At 54.1% G+C, this 18,113-nt stretch overlaps 1 protein-coding gene across 1 annotated transcript; it reads left to right on the forward strand.

Moving 5' to 3' along the window:
* Window positions 1-899: 899 nt before the first annotated feature.
* Window positions 900-17,751, forward strand: LOC142020400 (tumor necrosis factor ligand superfamily member 10-like). Its single transcript, XM_075008171.1, has 5 exons — window positions 900-1,336; window positions 11,240-11,386; window positions 12,887-12,923; window positions 14,610-14,717; window positions 15,039-17,751. Exons 1-5 carry the CDS (start codon window positions 1,106-1,108, stop codon window positions 15,479-15,481), a joined length of 966 nt encoding a protein of 321 aa, XP_074864272.1. The 5' UTR covers window positions 900-1,105; the 3' UTR covers window positions 15,482-17,751.
* Window positions 17,752-18,113: the final 362 nt, after the last annotated feature.

Here is an 18,113-nt window from a genome sequence, read left to right on the forward strand (position 1 = left end):
TTACGGGTGCTGCTGGACAAGAAAGTGCCATGTTAGAGAGGTTCAACCTGTACTTGAGGAACTCAGAGGTAATATCTTTTATTGGACCGATTTCTGTGGGTGGAAGGGATGAGCTGTTGAACTTCAGGGAGGTGGTCTTCAAGTTAAGAAAATTGCTCATTCTTCCCTGTTGAATAGTAACTGAGAGATGGCCGTGTCAGTCTATATTCTACCAAAACAAAAAAAGCAGTCCAGTAGCACTTGAAAGACTAACAAAATAATTCGTGGGATAGACCCACTTCTGCAGACCATAGCCGTACCAGAACAGACACAATGTTTAAGGCACAGATAACCAAAATTTATTATCAAGATAGACAAATCAGAAAAAAAAATCTGATTGTTACCAAATCTGATTTGTCTACCTTGACAACAATTTTTAGTTCTCTGTGCCTTAAATACTGAGTCTGTTCTGGTATGTCTATGGTCTGAAGAAGTGGGTCTGTCCCCTGAAAGCTCATCACCTAATAAATTACTTTGTTAGTCTTTAAAGTGCTATTGGACTGCTTTTTTGTTTCATTCTTCCCTGCGCAAGTCATTGGGGTTTGAGGGGATAATTTCTTCTGCTAGGGAAATGCAGCCAGCTCTGGGGTGTAACACACAGCAGCTGTTTTACAGTCCGCATAAAGGCAACCGTTCAGGGAGGCGAAGGCTTAAGAGCTGAAGCATCCCATTGGGGAGCCACTCTTTTAAGAGGGTTGCATCCCTGAAGATTACAGCTTGTAAGGTCCGGGCTTTGATGTCTCAGGGGAACAATAGAATTGTAAACAACGAGCGGCGGGGGAAGGGGAGCTGTCTCCACGTGTTGTGTCTGGGCAATGCCTTTGTTTACACGGGGCGAGCTGAACTTTACCCTCTCCCAGCCGTCAGGATCTGGCAGGCGCTCAAATACCGCCTGGAAAGAGTCTGATTTTTGCCTCTGTCCCTCCCACGCCGAGGAGTTTTCACTCCCGGCAAGAACTTTCGTCTCGACTTGCTTCCTTGCGTGCCGGCGGGAGGAGGATCACACGGCCGGGAACCCTCGGGGAAGTCCCACCCGGGCTCTGCCCGTGGGCAGCCTTTTCGTGCAATGGCCCACCCGGCGCAGAACAACCAGCAGTACTTCCGATCGGACAGCAGCGACTCCTCCGCCTGCATGATGGGCCCCGGAGCCGGGCACCGGGAGGAGCCCGGGCTCGGGAAGAGGCGAAAGCAGCCCTGCAGCCCGGTGTGGGTCGCCATGGCGGTGATGTCCCTCCTGGCGCTGCAGATCGCCTCCACCACGGGGCTCTTCGTCTATTTCACCATGTCCATTGCCAAGGTGAGGCGGGGGCGGGGGCTCTGGGTTGCATGCGCGGGGAGGGGCAGGTCTTTGGGGCTTTTAGTCTCGTTTCCTGGGGGAGCCGGGGGGAAAGGGCCTGAAATCCCGACTCGGCTGCCCCCCACCCGGCTCCTTCCCGGCGGGGTCCTAAGCGCCAAGGTGCCGCTTGGCTCAAGGCCCGTCGGAGAGGGGATCCCGCCTGGACGCGCCCCCAGCCGTGGGAACTCCCCCGCGCTGGGCTGGAGCGGGGGGCCGCGGTGGTCCAGGCTGCTGCAGCTGTGAAAGCTGCGAGCCCCGAGCCGGTTGGAGGGGCCCGGGCTGCTCCGCTTTGGCGCGGGGGAGGCCAGGGGCGCGCAAGCGGCACGCACGGCTCAGCTCGGCCCGGCCGCGATTCCAGCCGGGCCCAGACAGCGAAAGCGCCTCCCGCTTCCTTACCGGAAAGCGCAAAGGTGCCGCGGCAGCAATCGCACCCGAAACCGGGGCGCTGGGTCCTGCCGCGCCGGTTTGTGTCAGGGACTCAGGGCGTCCAGTCCCCCGCGCTCCCAGCAGGGCCGGTCACCACCTACAACGAAACAAAGCGGCAGCCAGGTAGCGCTTTGCGGACTAACCCACCGATTTACTAGGTGACGAGCTTTCCCGGGAGCTCACCCCCTAACAACTCCTTCCGTGAGTCTGCACAGGGCTAGGCGACTGCCGGCTGGCTTTGTCACAATACAGGCTAACTCTGTCACCTTCCAGCGCCCCTTATCATCAAAATGGATTTGGCCCAGCTCCCTAAATGGCCCCCTGAAGGGTTGAGCTCCCCACCCTGGCTTGTAGCAGGCCAAGGGACAAAGAAATAAGCTGTCCCTCTGCCCTGCAAGCTGGAGATACACCTAGCTCGTAGTTCAGATGGCTGCTAGAGGTGCCACCGCAGCTAAGCAACGTACTACCCTCCTGGGGTCCCTTTTCAGTACAAGGTGTTTCTTTTGTATCCCTTCAAACTGCACAGTCTTGAGAAGGCTGCAAACTCCACCACATGAAGGGTGGCGGGGAGGGGCTGGGTCAATTCTTATGGGTCGCTGAGAGCCATTGAACCAAACTGTAAACTCAGTGTATGATGAAGCCACTTCAGCACCCCTGCTCTGTGCCCCCTAATTCCAGTGCATACAGGGAGGCGAGAGGTGCATCAGCTCAGCCCTGGAGGGATCTGCATTGTCAGGCCTCTGCTTGGCACATAGCTTTTCTGATAAGAATGCCTGGAAATGACCCAGCCTTGTTTCACCTGGCTACGGTATGACGGGACCGCCCATTAAACAGCACGAAGGAGGCTGACTGGGGAGAGATGGGGAATGGAAAACTTTCATTTCAAGTTTGGTGGTTAGATGCTGGGAGATGAGAGCCTCAGAAAAGGAGCGGCACCAGGAAGACACCTTTTAGGGCTAAGTGACCCCAGATAAGGAGTCACTGGATGCCAGCTTTGCCGGGCAGGAGATGGGGAAGAATTTCTCCCCTTCCCCCAAGAGGTGTACGAGTGGAGTCGGGGGTCTGCCTTCCTTCTGTGCATCCACAGTTGGAGTCAATAGCCTGAGGTGGTATGTCACAAGTCGGATTACTGCACTATGGCAACCCCCCATGGGTTCTGGCCTGGCACAGCATGTGCTTTTCTTAAAGGGGACTGGGTAAGACTTATTAAGAACCAGACCCTGAACTCCCTGCCTGCCCACGATTCACACTGACTTCCCAGGGAGTCGGAGTACGGCTTAAACAATGCAGCATCAGGCAGTAAATCAGTCTCTGTGCAGGCAGCAGTTCAAAACCGCGCAACACCACCAATAAGCCACGTCGACAAACTGCTGCTCTGTAATTCAGCTGCCCATCAGATGCTGGGCAGAAGGGAGACTGCTGTGTGAATTAAAAAGTGCTGCTGCTGTTCACAAACTACTAAAACGCTCCTACTTGCACGCGAGCAATAGGATCCATTGTATGTCTTTCCACCGTGTCTGTTCGCCCTTAGCAGGCGTTGGAAAATCAGTCGCAAGCAGTGCAAAATCATTTATGCAGAGGGAGTCCAATTTTGAAAAGTGTGCAAGTAAGTAAGGAGTCTAAGTCCCATGTGCAAAAGTGATTTAGGACCAGACTGACAAAGGTATTTAGGTACCCAAAGATGCAGCTAGGCACCTAGCGGAATTTTCTGACGGTGCCTAACTCCCATTGGTTTTACTGTTTAGGCATTTTTAAGGCTTCCACTAGGCACCTAAATACCTGGTCTCTAGGCATTCAGGAGCTTTAGTCTCACTGCAAGTCAATGAGCCCTTCAGTTCCACTGGAGATTGCACCAATCACCTTATGCAAAACTTTACCTCCCACTTTGACATTTACGCTTGGGCTACACAAAGATTGGGCTTCAAGTCTCCTCTCCCACGAGTAATGTCAGTACCATTACGCCCTATTTTGTGTGAGTAGTATTCCAAACCCCAATCAAAAGCTGAACTCCACAGTGCTAAAAGCTGCTCCCAGGAGTTTACAATCTGAGATCTGCCAGCTCTCCGGTGTTGGCAGATCCCTCTGCCCACACTGAGCACTGTCTACTTAACCAGCTGACCCCAAGATCTCTGTGTACAGAACAGCTTACTGTCTCAGGTCCACAAAAACCAACTTACATAGAAAGGGCGAGGAGAGGGAGACACAGGCAATTTTGTACACTTATGGAAAATCTAGGGTGCGTCTACGCAAGGAACTAACTTCCGAGTTCGGCACTCCATCGAAGTAGCCAGCAGAAAGCCTACACACATTTTTTTTTCCCCTTTCTTCAGAGCTTAGCTTTGAAGTAGGATGTGTGTAGACGCTCAACTTTGAAGTTGCTGACTTCGAAGTTGTACTTCAAACAAGCTGCCTGGGATGGTCCCTGCAAGGTCATCAAACAGCTGAATGAGGAACTATGTGGTGAAACTGTCTAATCAGCCAGCCACCGGGTGTACCATGTTAATGATGGATGAAACCATACTGGGACAGGGAGACTTTGGTGTAGTGCAAAAATAGCATTAGTGGGATCAGAATCAGTCCAGCTTAAACCAGGATTGGGCTGGACGAGGAGACAAAAGCGCCATGAGGATCAGTGAATAAGTTGACGGTAAGGAGAATAATTATTTATTTTTGTTACAGCCCCATTGAGCTAGGCACGGTAACCAAACATAAGCCGAGATGAGCAACAACAGGTGGATACAACAGGCAGCTGGGGGTTGCCCAAGGAAAAAAGGAAACAGTTCTTGCCCTGTGGCAACTGTATCGGCTGCATGACATGCAGAGGTTTTGGAATGGCGCGGGAAGGGTTCTGAATCTGCATGCTTTCATTTTCCAACAAGCTGGTGCCTACTCCCTGCCCAGAGACATATGAAGCTGCCGTTTCCTAGGGTTGTATAAAAGGGACTAGCCAGGTAATGGGATTGCCGTGGGCTAAACATCTGCTCACAGAGAAGTGCTGAGTCTAAGAGAAGGGTGATTAAACTTTCTTCAGAAGGTTTCAGGGAATTAATCCATTTTTTATGAATGAACTGGGTCATGACATCAAGCTTATTCATAAATCCTTAGGGCATGTCTACAGGAGGGCGAGTACTCACATAGGACCGCTGGCGTAGTCCATAGTAGAGGCGCAGCCTACACCAGAAGGAGCTCCTCTGGCAGCAGAGGAGCACCACCACCTCCTCCTAGGATGGAGTGTTCCCCAGGTTAGCGGGAGCACTGGGCTGTCCTCATAGCGGCACCTGCACTGGGGGTGGGGGGGCACAGTGACATAGGTCAGGGGTGTGAGGTTTTTTCCCCATAGCCCTGACCCACCTAGCTATGCCCGTATGAACTTTCTTTCCAGTATATACCAGGCCTTCATCTGAGTCAGTTAGTAGAGCAGGGGCAGGCAAAATCCGGCCCATGGTGCAGATCTGGTCTCTGGGAGCTGCAGGCTTTTTAGATAGTTGCAGGAACACCAGATTTAGAGGGCTCCAGGCTTGTGGCTCCCTGCCCCTGCCACTACTGCGCTGCCTGGCTGTCACCTGAGGTTCCTGCAGCTAGTTAAAAAGCCCACGGGTCCCAGTCCCCCATCGCATATGAGAGAGAGAGAGAGAGAGAGAGAGAGAGAGAGAGAGATCCAACCTGTGGGCCATATCTTACCCACCCCTGCAACACGCAGGGACTAGTTTCATTAATAAGAGGTGCAGCCCCTGATACCTTTCCAAAATTCCAACAAGTGGCCCCCCCCCAGCAAAAATTATTGCCCCCCCACTGCCACCCATCCTATGCAGTCACCTGCCCCTCTGAGTTTCCAGGAACAAGGTGACACCCAGCAGCTAGCCAAAGGGCACCGAAAAATTAATACCTTCCTGCTTTGTATAGCATTAGAGTGCAGCAAAGGATTCAACCTGGGGGAAAGCCAGCAGCGACTGGGCCCTGAACGGCTGCCTTGGTAGGTAACCATCCCTGCCTGCAGGACCCTGCTGCAAATTTTAATTCCCCAGCTTCTTGGGTTCCTGTGTGTAATGAATTGGGCAGGCCTCAGCCCCATTTCCCAACCACTTCCTCAACAGCTGCCCGCTGGCAGTGTGAGCAGAGAGGCCCAGGACCCGGCTCCCCTCTCCCCAGGAGTGGGGGATCCCAATGGGTTGAGATAGAGTGGCAATGAAAGGGAAGCTTGGCCTGCTATACCCCAGGCCAGGGGTCTGCAACCTGCAGCTCTGGAGCTATATGCGCTCTTTAAGGACTCCTTTGCAGCTCCCAACGCTCTAATGGCAAAGTTAAAAGAAAAGCTCCTCACTATTTTCAGTAAACGGTGAACATCTAAAAGCCCCAAAATGAATAGCAAACAGTACGTCATCTCGAAACATTGAATAATTCCCCCTTTGATACCTGCAGTGCTTTGTGTGTTTTGATCATGTTGCTAATAAAGTCTTGATCTGGGAAAGGAAAAGGAAGCTTGCAGCATTCCTGCTGCGGTGGGCAACGTGCATTTTAAGAAAAAACTGAAGTAAAATTGGCATCATTAAAGTGAGTCAGGAAGACGGTGGTACAAACACACACAGGTAAAGTGTGAGAAAACAGAGTCAGTAAAAAGTTTGTGAACACCCTGCAGTAAACACGAATCGCATTCCAAATCGTCATCTGCGCGCTGGTCTTAAAATCAGGGTGACACAAAGTCCGGTTTGATGTTACTTATTAAGGACCAGAGAGGGAGCCCTGTTAGTCTGTAGCTTCGAGAACAACAAGAAGTCTCGTGACACCTTATAGACTAACACCGTGTTCCCGTGTGTTGTGGCTCTTGAATTATTGAGGTTTTTTACCAAATTAAGAAGAAAAGCTCTTCTTGCACCCTGCACCCTGCCCCAGGCCCTGGAGCTAGTAGACTGCGTTTTCCCCCACCCCACGCTCCCTGCTTGTCCTCCTCCCCAGGCTGTGAGCCAAGCACCTCTCCCCAGCATGACTGTTTGCCTTGGCTGGTGAGTCACGCTGAGTGGGGAGACAATAACATAACACCACAGATCTAAGCAGCTGGAGGGCTGGCTGGGCCAGTGTGTTTATTACAGACAATCAGTTCCACAATGCCTGACCTAATTCTCTAGAAAGCCATGGGAGAGCTGCAAGGAGCCTCGATGTGCGGGCATGTCAGCCTCTGCCCAGTGCTGCAGCCCAGCTTTCCTTCTCTATTGCCCTTGGTCATCCCCAGTGCAGGCAGCGCTGGGAGCTGCTGGTCCCCAGGGATGCAATGCTGTAGTGGCTGAGATGCTGCACCAGCAGGAACATGAATGCACACTGTGGCTAACCAAGGCGCACAGGGTAGGATGCTGCCAGGGCACAGGGGGGGCTTTGCCTCGAAGTCCCTGGTTCAAATTCAGCCCAGCGAGGGAGTAACACAAACATTGACTCGCTAAGGCCTGAGAGAAATAACTCAGGGCCTCAGGCTCCATCCTAATGAACAGGGTCTGCCTCACAAGTGGCATTGATTGGCAGCTGCAAGGCCAAGGACCGACCAGGCAGCGTTGGAGTGGGGAAGATGGGACTCAACATGCACAGGAAGCAGAGTCAGGTCGCTCCTCGCTACAGCTGTCTTGCTTACCACGCTGCCTGCTTGCCGTGTCTAATGCAACATGGGCTGCACTCGCTGGGTGGACCTTCATCTGGCAGGGTGTTCGGTGCCAGCACTAAATTCCGTGTACACCCAAACACGCCCACCTCTTTGCAACCATAGAACGCTCCATATGCCATATCTCCTGGGTCAGGAAATAGACCCCCACCCAACCTCCTATGGTCTGGTCTCTCTCTAGGGCACAGTGAACAGCAGTGTCCAGCTGGGAATGCTTCCGTTCATCCCCTGTGGGCTGATGCAGAGATTTCCCAGGGGCAGATTGAAGCAGGGGCTGGGGTGGGTGGCCCGCCCAGAAGGAGCAACCAGCTCCTGCTGCACTGGGTTCAGGTTGCCAACCTGGCAGATCACCTGTGCAGGTGAGAAAAAGAGTTCACAGCACCAGATCCTGCCAATTGCTGAGCACACTTGGTGCCCAGGGACGTCCCTGCATGCTGAGGGTGCTCAGCACCCAGCAATTTCGGGCCATAAACAGTGGGGTGCTTCACCCTGGCAGTTTTCTTCAGCAAGACCCTGTGTCCCAGCCGGTCTCCCCCCGAGGAACGCATTTGCTGCTGTCCTACCATCATGGAAATGAAATTATTCTGGGAGCAGGGAATGTTTCAGGAGGGCAGTTAATTCCAGGGCTGATCCGGGTTTCATGCAGTCACAGAAACATGGCCTGCCTGCAACTTGGCCTGGCGCTGTTGTGCGACTGTTACATGCACATTGGTAAGAGGGAGAACGTTGATGTAGCCCCAGGAGGTAGCTTCACAGGTGTGTCAGGCTGCCTTTTGCTCATGGCCAGAAGCCAGGTGACTTAGGTCTGATTGTCAGGCCTCGGGCTGCAGTCTGAGCGGGCGGCCTGACTCAGCCCCCCTGCAGAAGAGCTCTGTGACCAATAGAGGGTGATCCCATAAAAGGTGTTACCTCCCCCATCTCGTGTGTCTAATATCCTCAGATCAACACGGCTACAACAGGGCAGGAAACTGCCTCTGAGGGTCTCCGCTCCACCATTAGCATCACACATGTACAAAACGCTCCCATCCCCTTTCGCTCCCTGCCTATGAATTTAAACCAGCAGCTGTATGGGGGGCAAACCCCCGGAATCAGGTCTCCCCCCAAAAATCACAGGGGGAGATACAAAACAGATTTTAAAACCACTTACCTGGGGATCTTTGCCTCCTGAACCTATGGTATATCGGAGTCCCGTTTCCAGTGTTTTCCCTGCAATCAGGAGAGTGAGAAACTTAGTGGATGCGTCCCCTGCCCCATGAAAACTCTGATTCTCATTGTCACATGCAGCCCTAGCAGACCTGCCCCAGCTGAACATAGAGCTGACTACTGTGTTTGGGTCCCCTCATGTGATCTTCCCACGGGCAGGCCTCCAGCACTGTCTCTTCAGGGCTTCCAAGGCATGGGCTCAACTCAGTTACCTCTTCTCCAAACTGGAACCATGCAGCCCATCAGCTGCAGGCTGTCCAGATCAACACACACACACACACACACACACACACACACACACACACACACACACACACACACACACACACACACACACACACACACACACACACACACACACACACACACACACACACACACACACACGCGCGCGCCTGCCCGCCACCCAACAGTGGAAGCAGGCAAGTTTTGAAAGGGTTTCTAAACACAATCCATCTTTACATAAATTAGCATAAGAAATACACATATCCGGGCAAAAGAAGAAACATGCATCTGCATTTCCCTGCTTCAGTTTCCTCACCATGACTGAGCATTTTCTGGGCTCAGGGCAGCGTTCTCTGCAACGTCGGAGATCTCTGAGCAGCTCCCGGTTTCTCCTCTGGATGAATCTCTCTCTCTCCTCCCACAAGTCAGTTTCTCTTGACTGCATCCGGTCCTGCAGGGAGTTAAACAGATCCCTTGGCTACTGAACCAACCCCGTTTTCCCGCTTCACCTTTTTGGGTGCACCCCCTCCCCCCCGAGTTGATAAGTTCTACCACCACCACCAGTGGTGTTGGAACACTTCTTGGAGTGGGGGTGCGGAACTGCACCCCTCGTGCTCCCGAGAGCTGGGGAGTGTAGTTCAGAGGATTTACTGCGGTGATGTCCTCCTGGGTCTTTGGCTCTGTTGATAACCAAAAGGCTGCTTTCATGTGCGTTCAGTGATAGGAGCCCAATAACTGCAGCAGGCCCTGTGAGGTTCCCCAAAGAGCACAGATCAGATAAGGATGGAAGGTGCCTGGCCAGGGTTTATTGCCAAGCAAGGTACAGAAAACAGTTGTCAAGTTTGCTTTACTGATCCACCGCGCAGATGTGCCTGCAGCAATGGGATGGCGCAGTCTGTGGGAGTTCTGTAGCTCAGACAAAGATGGTCCCCCCCCAAGACATCTCATTATATACAGGTACAAACAAAGCACGCCTCACTGCCGATGTATCAGGTTGCCACCCTCTGACGTTGTCAGGTTATCATGCTCTGGCACAACTTAGAATCCTCGTGGTTCGAGTAGATCGTCTCTTATCCATCATGCTGTCATTTTAGACCCTTGCCTGAACCTGGGTCTGTATCTGTGAGTAGGTACCAAGTTCTTTTTTAATGAGCTGGTTTCAGCTTATGAACCCTACCAATTACTGTTCTGCACCTGGGCCAATTACCAATGAGCGTCTTGTGTTCTCAGCCCTGTCTGAGCCAAGTTCTGTTAGCAGGAGCCGGCCTCTTGCTCATGGCTTAGCTTTGATTTTAGCCGTCTTTTCCCATTGTTGCAAGGCCTTAAGCCTCAAACCAGGCCTGTGCCATATGGGTTAGGCCTTCTCTCTTACTACAAAGACAACAACTGGGACCCGCATGTCTGATCGGCAGCTGGGACTATGGGGCTGGCAGTGATGCCCCCAGGGTTGGCAGATGGACCCTGGGCCAGCAGCACAGTTCTTCCCCACCTCCCAACTAGGGACTGGCAGCTCGACTTGTGTCTTTCAAAGACAGGGTGGGGGGAAGTAATATCCTCTATTGGACCAAGGCCTGAGGGAGAGGTGAGCTTTTGAGCTTGCACAGAGCAGAAGATGACTCCTGTGTAAGCTTGAAAGCTTGTCGTTCTCCCCAACAGGTATTGGTCCAATGAAAGATATTACCTCAGCCATCTCATCTCTCTAACATCAAGGCACTAACCTGGCCACAACATCCTTCAAAGACAGACTCGAAGGTGCCTCTCCCCTCCCCTTCGCACGAGAGCATGAGGCAGCGCACAGAAGCCGACAGCCATAAGGAAACAGCCAATTCATTAACTCAAGCTGGAATTTATAACTCGTAGTGTACACAGATTTTCCAGCTTGTCAGACTCACGTTTTCATGCCTGTGGGGAGGGGGATCGGATGAAACAGGACGAGACTGCAATGCTGCTGAGCTATCAGCTGCTAACGCCCCAGCCAGTGCAGGTGTCTGTTCCAGTCTAGTCTAGCACTCACCAGCTGGTGCTCTCTGAGTGCTTTGCTGAAGCTCGCAAAGGGACCTGAAGCACAGACGGGGGAGGTGACTTCTCTAAGGCTATGCAGAAGTCAGTGGCAGAGTTCAGGTTGTGACTCCCAGTGTCTGGTTAACAGCAGGGCGTCACATCACAAGATTTCAGCCCCTCCTGCACTGCGATCCTGCATCCGAGCGGTGTACCATGTTCCTCAGGCTAAGCATCAAACAGAAGAGTAACAGGCCATGTTTCCGTGTCCCTGTATGGCATCAGCTGAGAGCTCCCTGTGCACCCTGCAGCTCAGCCACAAGAGGCTGCTTCATGGAACTGACTGAATTAATCTAAATATTTTCCAGTTAAAAGCCCAGACGCAGGGGAGCCCAGAGGAGCTGAAGTGTCTGCAGCTGATCAACAAATTGCAGGAAGTCCCTGACTTGGAGGAGCTGATTGGTAACCAGTCCTGCCTCAAACTAGCCAACGGCATCAAGTCCTACGTGACCATGGTGAGTCCCTGATGCACCACACACTGGTGGGGGATGGGAGGACACTGGGAGTTAGGCACTTGCCAAGAAAACATTCCAGCAGTGGGTCTGTGCCCAGTCCCTGTAGGTTGCTAATTCCAATCAGTTGCCAGAGGGGCTTGGAGTCGGTACCACTTGGCAGCTGTGACAAAGTGGGGTTTGCAAGGATTTGATTCCCCTGGTTAGGTGGCATGTGTTTCCCGCTGTCCTGTAGTAACAGAAGGTGGGTGCCTCAGTTTCCCTAGGCACCACATCAGTGCATAGCTGGCAATGGCAGTTTCAGTGTGATGACTTCTCACACGTAGGCAATGGGCCTCCGGGGCCATTTGTAACCTAGGCCACCAGCTGACACCTTTCTAGATGAGAAAGAGGACAAAGGAGGGAGGAGGGGCCTGGCTGGTTTGAACTGGAACTGGGCTGTTGAGTGGGGCAGTCTCGTCTGGCTGGAGAGGGAGTAAGGAGGCCAGGGCCTGGCTCGGAGACCCCTCTGGGCCCCGCTGCCCAAGATGGCTTGTAGCGATGGCTTCTGGCAGCCTGGTCTACACTTGTGTCCCTGTCGACCAAATACCCTCCTGTTCTCCCTGCTGAGTGAGAGTCACATCTGACTGCGGCTGGGGGACAGGGCCTGGGGACCCCCATACTCCATGATAGTGGCCCACAGGCAATGAGTTGGGTCTCTAGGGTCTTATGAGTGACATCAGAGAAGTCATCCTACCAATGGGAATAACCCTTTTGTTGGCCATCTTGGCAAAGCACAATGTTCCCTCTAATCTTTTCCCTCTATAGGTGGAATAAATTTTATGTGCACCAAGGCATGTGCGAAGGCGCACCGCCAATACAAAACCTAATCAGCTGCCTGGCACGTGAATTTCTTCTGAGCGGCTGCATGAGCGCACAGGGAGCGCTGGCAAAGAGGCCGTGAAATGAATTCAGCTCCCTCTTCCACTCCCCAGCTGGCATTCCCCGGGCAGAGTTACTCACCCCGCCAGGGAGAGTCAGTGAAGGGTGTGGCCGAACCAGCACTGGATGTGGCTGAAGGGGGTGGGCACAGATAGAAACCGTGCTCTGAACAGAGCTCTGCCGTGGTTTCTGAAATAGCGCTGGACGTGGTCTGTCCCTGTCTGCGCTTGCCATCAGACCAAGTCCGGTGCTAATTCCAGTGCCATCGATGGGTCAATTTTCTAGGGCAGATGCAGCCCATGTGCCTCAGTTTCCCCCTCTGTAGTATCCCGGGGGATTGTTAGGCCCCACTTACCAATCTTTGAGTTCCCTGGGCGGTGAGTGGTTGAGTAAAGCAGAGAGGTGGCAGCTGGACCTGCCTGGTGCTTTATCCTGCCAGAGGGGGTGTAGAGTCCAGCAGAGTATAATGACACCACTAGAAACAATGGCAGATCTGGGGGCCTGGAAGGGGCCACAGGACACAAGGGGATAGGACGACAGCTCCTCTTTCCTCATTGGCCTCTTCCCTGTCTTCCCTTGCAGGTAACAGAGAACATTATCCGCAGGAGTGAGCGCAAGGGTAAGTTTCCGGCCCCGGGCAGAAGGGAGCAGGGCCGAGTCCTCCCAGACCAGGGCCTGAAATGGCTCTGCTCATTTAAGAGGTTACATCTGCTTTTCAATGGGTGAAGACCTCACGCCTCTGGCCAGCATGGGTCCCTGCTAAGCCTGATGGAAAGCAGCCTGCGACAGAGCAGGTGGCCTTCCATGTTCCCCTTCCTGTGCCTGCAGCACTCAGCCAGCCAGCCAAGAAGGAAAGCAGATCCATCAGTTTCACTTCCTGGTGGTGCTGTGCTAGTACAGAGCTGTTCTCACTCACCTCAGGGCAGACCAGCAGAGGCATCTCCACTGCAGGGCTGGAGTCCCAGCAGGATGCAAGCGTTAGGGAGTGGATTATTGGCACGGTCACGGTGGGCTTTCAGGCCTCGCAGGGGAAGGTTTAAATCCAAACAAATCCCGTCTGGGATTCATTGTTACAGTTTACACTGAGAATCTGGAGACAGGAACTGTAATTTCTACATGATTCTCCTAGCACAATGGGCAGCCAACCTGACTGGCGCCATATAGATAGCAAAGGTTAGTAACGCTGATTATGAAATGATTAGAAAACCTAGTAAGGGGACCAAAAAAGTGTCACTAGGGATAAACAACAAAGTAAAAGAAGAGGTTAGAAGCAAAAAGGCACCCTGGAAAAACTGGAAGGTACATTCTACAGAGGAAAAAAGAAAAGAACAAAAACTCCAGCAAGTGTAAAAGCAGAATTACACAGGGCAAAAGAGAAAAACTAGCCAAAACCTCCAAAAATCTCAGTAAAAAGAATTTGTAAGTACAGTAAACCCTCGAAATGCACCATTTCACTGCAACTCAAAATCCCGCTCCTACCTGTTCCGGTTCAAACTCCACCACCCCGCATGGCCCCGGTTCAAACCCTCCCCCCGCCCATGTGGCCCCAGTTCAACCCCCATACCCGCACCCGGCTCCAGCTCAACTCCACCCCCCGCAAGCCGCACCCAGCTTAATTCTCCACAGCTGCGCTCCCAACCCAGGACTTACCCTTCCAAAAGGAGCTCCAGGGGCTCCTGCTTGCTCCTTGGCTGCAGAACGTACGTTCCACTAGGGAAAAAAGCCACTCCCTGACTTAAGCAAAATTCCAGTTATGCGAGGGTGTTGGGAACACAGCCCTCAGGTAACTCGAGCAACTACTGAACATCAGAAGCAAGAAACCTGATGAACAGCCACAGAGGTCACCAGCCGACTGAGATGCCCAGAGCGGTTGCCCTGGCCTGGCCCATGAATGGTACGGTTCTGGGACCATCAAGGTGCTCAGAGATGGAGCACCACGTGCTGGTGTCCCTAGCCTCTGATTGCCAGAAGCAGGCAACGGGGGATGAATCACTGGCCTCCACTTCTGTGTTTAAATGGACCCGACGGCCGGCCCCTGTTTCCCCACACATGGCTGCGTTCCTTCTCCTCTAGGGCACCTGAGGCAGGAGGGACGTGGAATCCTGAACTCACATTCACAAGGGCCCTTCGTTTCCCCTGAAAATCCTGATTGGTTGGAGGTCGGCTCACCAGGCTGGCTTCCCAGCAGAGGGGCTGAGTTGCCAGGGGGCGTGCATGTGTCTCTCTCTCTCTCTCTCTCTCACACACACACACACACACACTTTACAGCCTCTGCAGCTCCTTGTGCCTTGTCCTTCCATCACAGAAGCCCTGAGGAGCTATTCCAACACCTCCAGCGGGCAGCTGGCTGCAAGAGTACCTGGCAAGCCCTCCGCGCACCTCACCCTCCGGCAGCAGAGCGCTTCCCAGGACGGTGAGTCTGGGTTCCCTGCAGGGGACCAGCAGTGCCCGGGGAGCGGGGGCCATCAGCCTGGTGACAGGTATTAGAAGACGGGCTTATAGATTCTGGCGGCGATGGGAGGGTGTAGCGGATTTCATTGGCACGTCGGTGGCAGAGCTTCACTTTTTGGGCAGTTCTTCCCCGGTCAGGGCTGGGGTTGGGTTCTGCACCTGTCTGGGGCCAATCTCTGTTTATCCGCTCAGCGTGAAGCCCATAACGTGGGCTGGCAGCCTGGCACAGGATGCCCTTCGCTCCTGCCAGCCCAGCAGTGACTCTGCCTGCCTTCTCCCCTAGGAAGCTCAGGCCACTATGGGGAGCTCTCCCAGTCCTGCCGCCACCCCATCACCCACTGGGAGGACAAGGCCATGCACTCGCACCTCCAGAACATCACCTACCGGGAGGGCAAGCTGCGGGTGAGCCAGGCGGGCAAGTATTACATCTACTCGCAGATTTACTTCCGCTACCCCAGCGAGGGCGCCGCCACCCGCCTCTCAGGCCAGCAGCTGGTTCAGTGCATCAACCGCGAGACCGCCTACGGGCAGCCCATCCTGCTGCTCAAGGGCGTAGGCACCAAGTGCTGGGCGCCCCAAGCAGACTACGGCCTGCACGCCCTCTACCAGGGCGGCCTCTTTGAGCTCCAGGCTGGCGACGAGCTTTTCGTCTCCGTCTCCTCCCTGGCCATCGATTACGACGACACAGCAGCCAGCTACTTTGGGGCCTTCCAGCTCGACCTGTGAGAGGGTGGGCCCTGCGTTTAAATCCTCCTCCCATTGGAGGACCGCATCGCAGACTCTTGCCGTCACTGGTTTGCACAGCCCAGCTGCGAGGAATCCGGATCCTGCTGCTGCTCCTGCCTTGCGAACCCACCTGGCCCTGCCTGGGTGACGGCTCTCCTTCACAGAGGGGCCGGAGCCCCGATTTGGTTGTGCCTTTGGAGGATTTCCCACAGCCGCAGAACAGTGGTGGAAGAGCCGGGGGGGGGGGGCGGGGGGGGCCTCCAATGCATCCCCCACTCCATTGTGGAGCCAGAGCCATAGGCGTCAGCAAACTGTCCGGAGGCGGCCAGTGAGAGCGGAACGGGGCTTGTCACCCTGACCTCGGCGTGGTGCTGGGGGTGCAGGGAAGGCCCTGATGTGCTGTGAAACTCACCCTTCGGGTACTGGGAGGAAGGGGAGTTCTGCTCAGGTGGGGTGGTCTGGGAAGCAGTCAGAGGGTCTGTTCTCTCGGCCCAGCATGTCCACCCCACCCCTGGAAGGCTCTCAGCTGGCAACACGCCACTTACAGCCTCCTAGTCAGGGAAGGAGCCTGGGTCTGCTCTGCTAGGGACGGAGTAGGTTGTGTGTGACCCAGCCCGAGCAGCTTTGGAGCAAGCCATCACGAAATGCATGACTGCAATCCTTGAGGTGCGACACCTGCATCGCCATGGGAGTGGTGGGATGGGGGAGCAGGGCTGGTGGCCCAGTGCATCAGGATGGCATGAAAACCACACACGGGGAGGTGACACCATGCTGTGTCCCTGTAGCCAGGGTGCGACAGTCCACTGGGGGGTGGGGGGTCTGAATCCACAGCCTTCTCCCTCTAGAGACTAAGGGCAGCAGGGCCCATGGCAGCTGATCTGCGCGCCGCCACCACACAGCCCGAGGGAGGAAACCAAACACCAGGGTGTGACATGACAGCCGAGGAGGGGAATGTCGGTCAGCGAGTCGGGATCACTCTTCTGGCCCGCTGCACAGGTCGGGTAGAGCCAGCCTGCAGGGTTGTGGAGCTGAGCCTGAAGTAAGCCCCATCAAGATCTGCCTCTTCCAAAGGTGGGATCTTAACCTGATAAGAGTTACACGGGTGCAGTCCTGCAGGGGCACGCCCCAAAGCTGTGCAAAAAGGTCTTAATTCACATCAGCTGTCCTTAGTTTGGAATCAGCTAAAGTGAAACTGACTTGCGACCCTCTGAAATGGACTCGAGCGTCTATGGGAGGGAACGGCCTGCAGAGACCTAAATTAACTCCTAAGTCAGCTTAGTTAAACGGGTGCCTGACCTGTGTAGGCCGGCCTATAGCAACGCTGCAGGGACCAGCAGAGGCACTGGGACCCTCTCCCAGCCATCCAATTCAGCACTCGCCTCCTCTCCTCACGGCCACATGGTTTGTGCCACGCCTGTCAGAAAGGACTTCCGGCTACCAGGATTCTGACAATCCCCTTCCTTGGTGTTGGCTGCTCTGGTGCCAGCTGGGAGCTGGCGTGGCAGGCGGCTAAATAGACAGGAAAGAAGAAAAGCTGGCGTTGGAGGTTTGTTTTAAGGGGCAGGACTGGGTTGTAAGGCCCCGGGTTTAGGGGAAGGTGAGCGAGATGTTACAGAGCCAGTCGGAACAGAAGCATTTGCAGGGAAGTAGACAGTGTGAGCAGCTGACTTTCCCTGGCTGAAAGCGACTCTGTGAAAACAGCATCTTCTGACTTGCAGCTCCCTCCAATGTGTGGCTCGGTCGGAGCAGCAGCAACAAAATAAGTTTCATTCCTATCAGCCCTGCTGAGCCAGCTCAGAGCGTGCGAGCTGGATTCCAGCTTGGCTGTGTGTCACTGAGGCCAGCAGAGTTAACCCAAGGCCTTGTCTGTGCTGGGATTTCTGTGGTATAGACACAGTTTACACCGGCACAACCTGTAGCTCGTGCCATTCTTTAGGAGGCTGCACTGGTTCAGGTATCTTAGGGGCTAAAATCCCCCAAAGACAAGGCCTAGATCTCAACTGCATAGTCCCGTTCTGCCCTCAGTTACGCCCTGACGGCGGCGTGGGTGCCAAGTTTTGGCTAAATGCAGATTTTGAACGGCCAGCACTGAATCGGAGCGCACTGCCTCATTCCCCGCTCCGCGTAAGACGCTCATAGATCCTGAGCTGGCAAGACAGAGACCCGGCTTTCATCTGTGTAATTACTTGTATAGGCCATGTATCATAACAGCAACACTAGACTGGTGATATGTACAGACCGGCTCGAATAAAGGATTGTTTCCAGTCAAAGGTGTGAGTCTGCCCAGCGGCGTGGGGGTGTGATGCCAGATTTCTGTACTTTTTCAGTAAAACTTGTTCAGTCTGAGTTCGTATTGCTCGACACAGCTGAGCATTGCGAGTTGGTACTCCATGACCTGCAGCCCGCCAAAGCCCATACAGGCTCCTCAGGCTTTTGGGGTGGTACTGAGGACTGTCTCTTTCAGGGCTGAGCTCCCCAAAGAGAATCGGGGTGGGGGCCAGCAGGACTCTTGTTATGCGGAGCCACCTGGCAGCAAGCATGACGCTGGACTCTGGATTACGCTGCAGCAGGGAGGCTCAGATACGCAGCATTACCCATGCTGGCCAGAGGCGTGAGATCTTCACCCATTGAA

Source organism: Carettochelys insculpta, chromosome 13 (assembly GCF_033958435.1).
Source record: "Carettochelys insculpta isolate YL-2023 chromosome 13, ASM3395843v1, whole genome shotgun sequence".
NCBI lineage: Eukaryota > Metazoa > Chordata > Testudines > Carettochelyidae > Carettochelys > Carettochelys insculpta.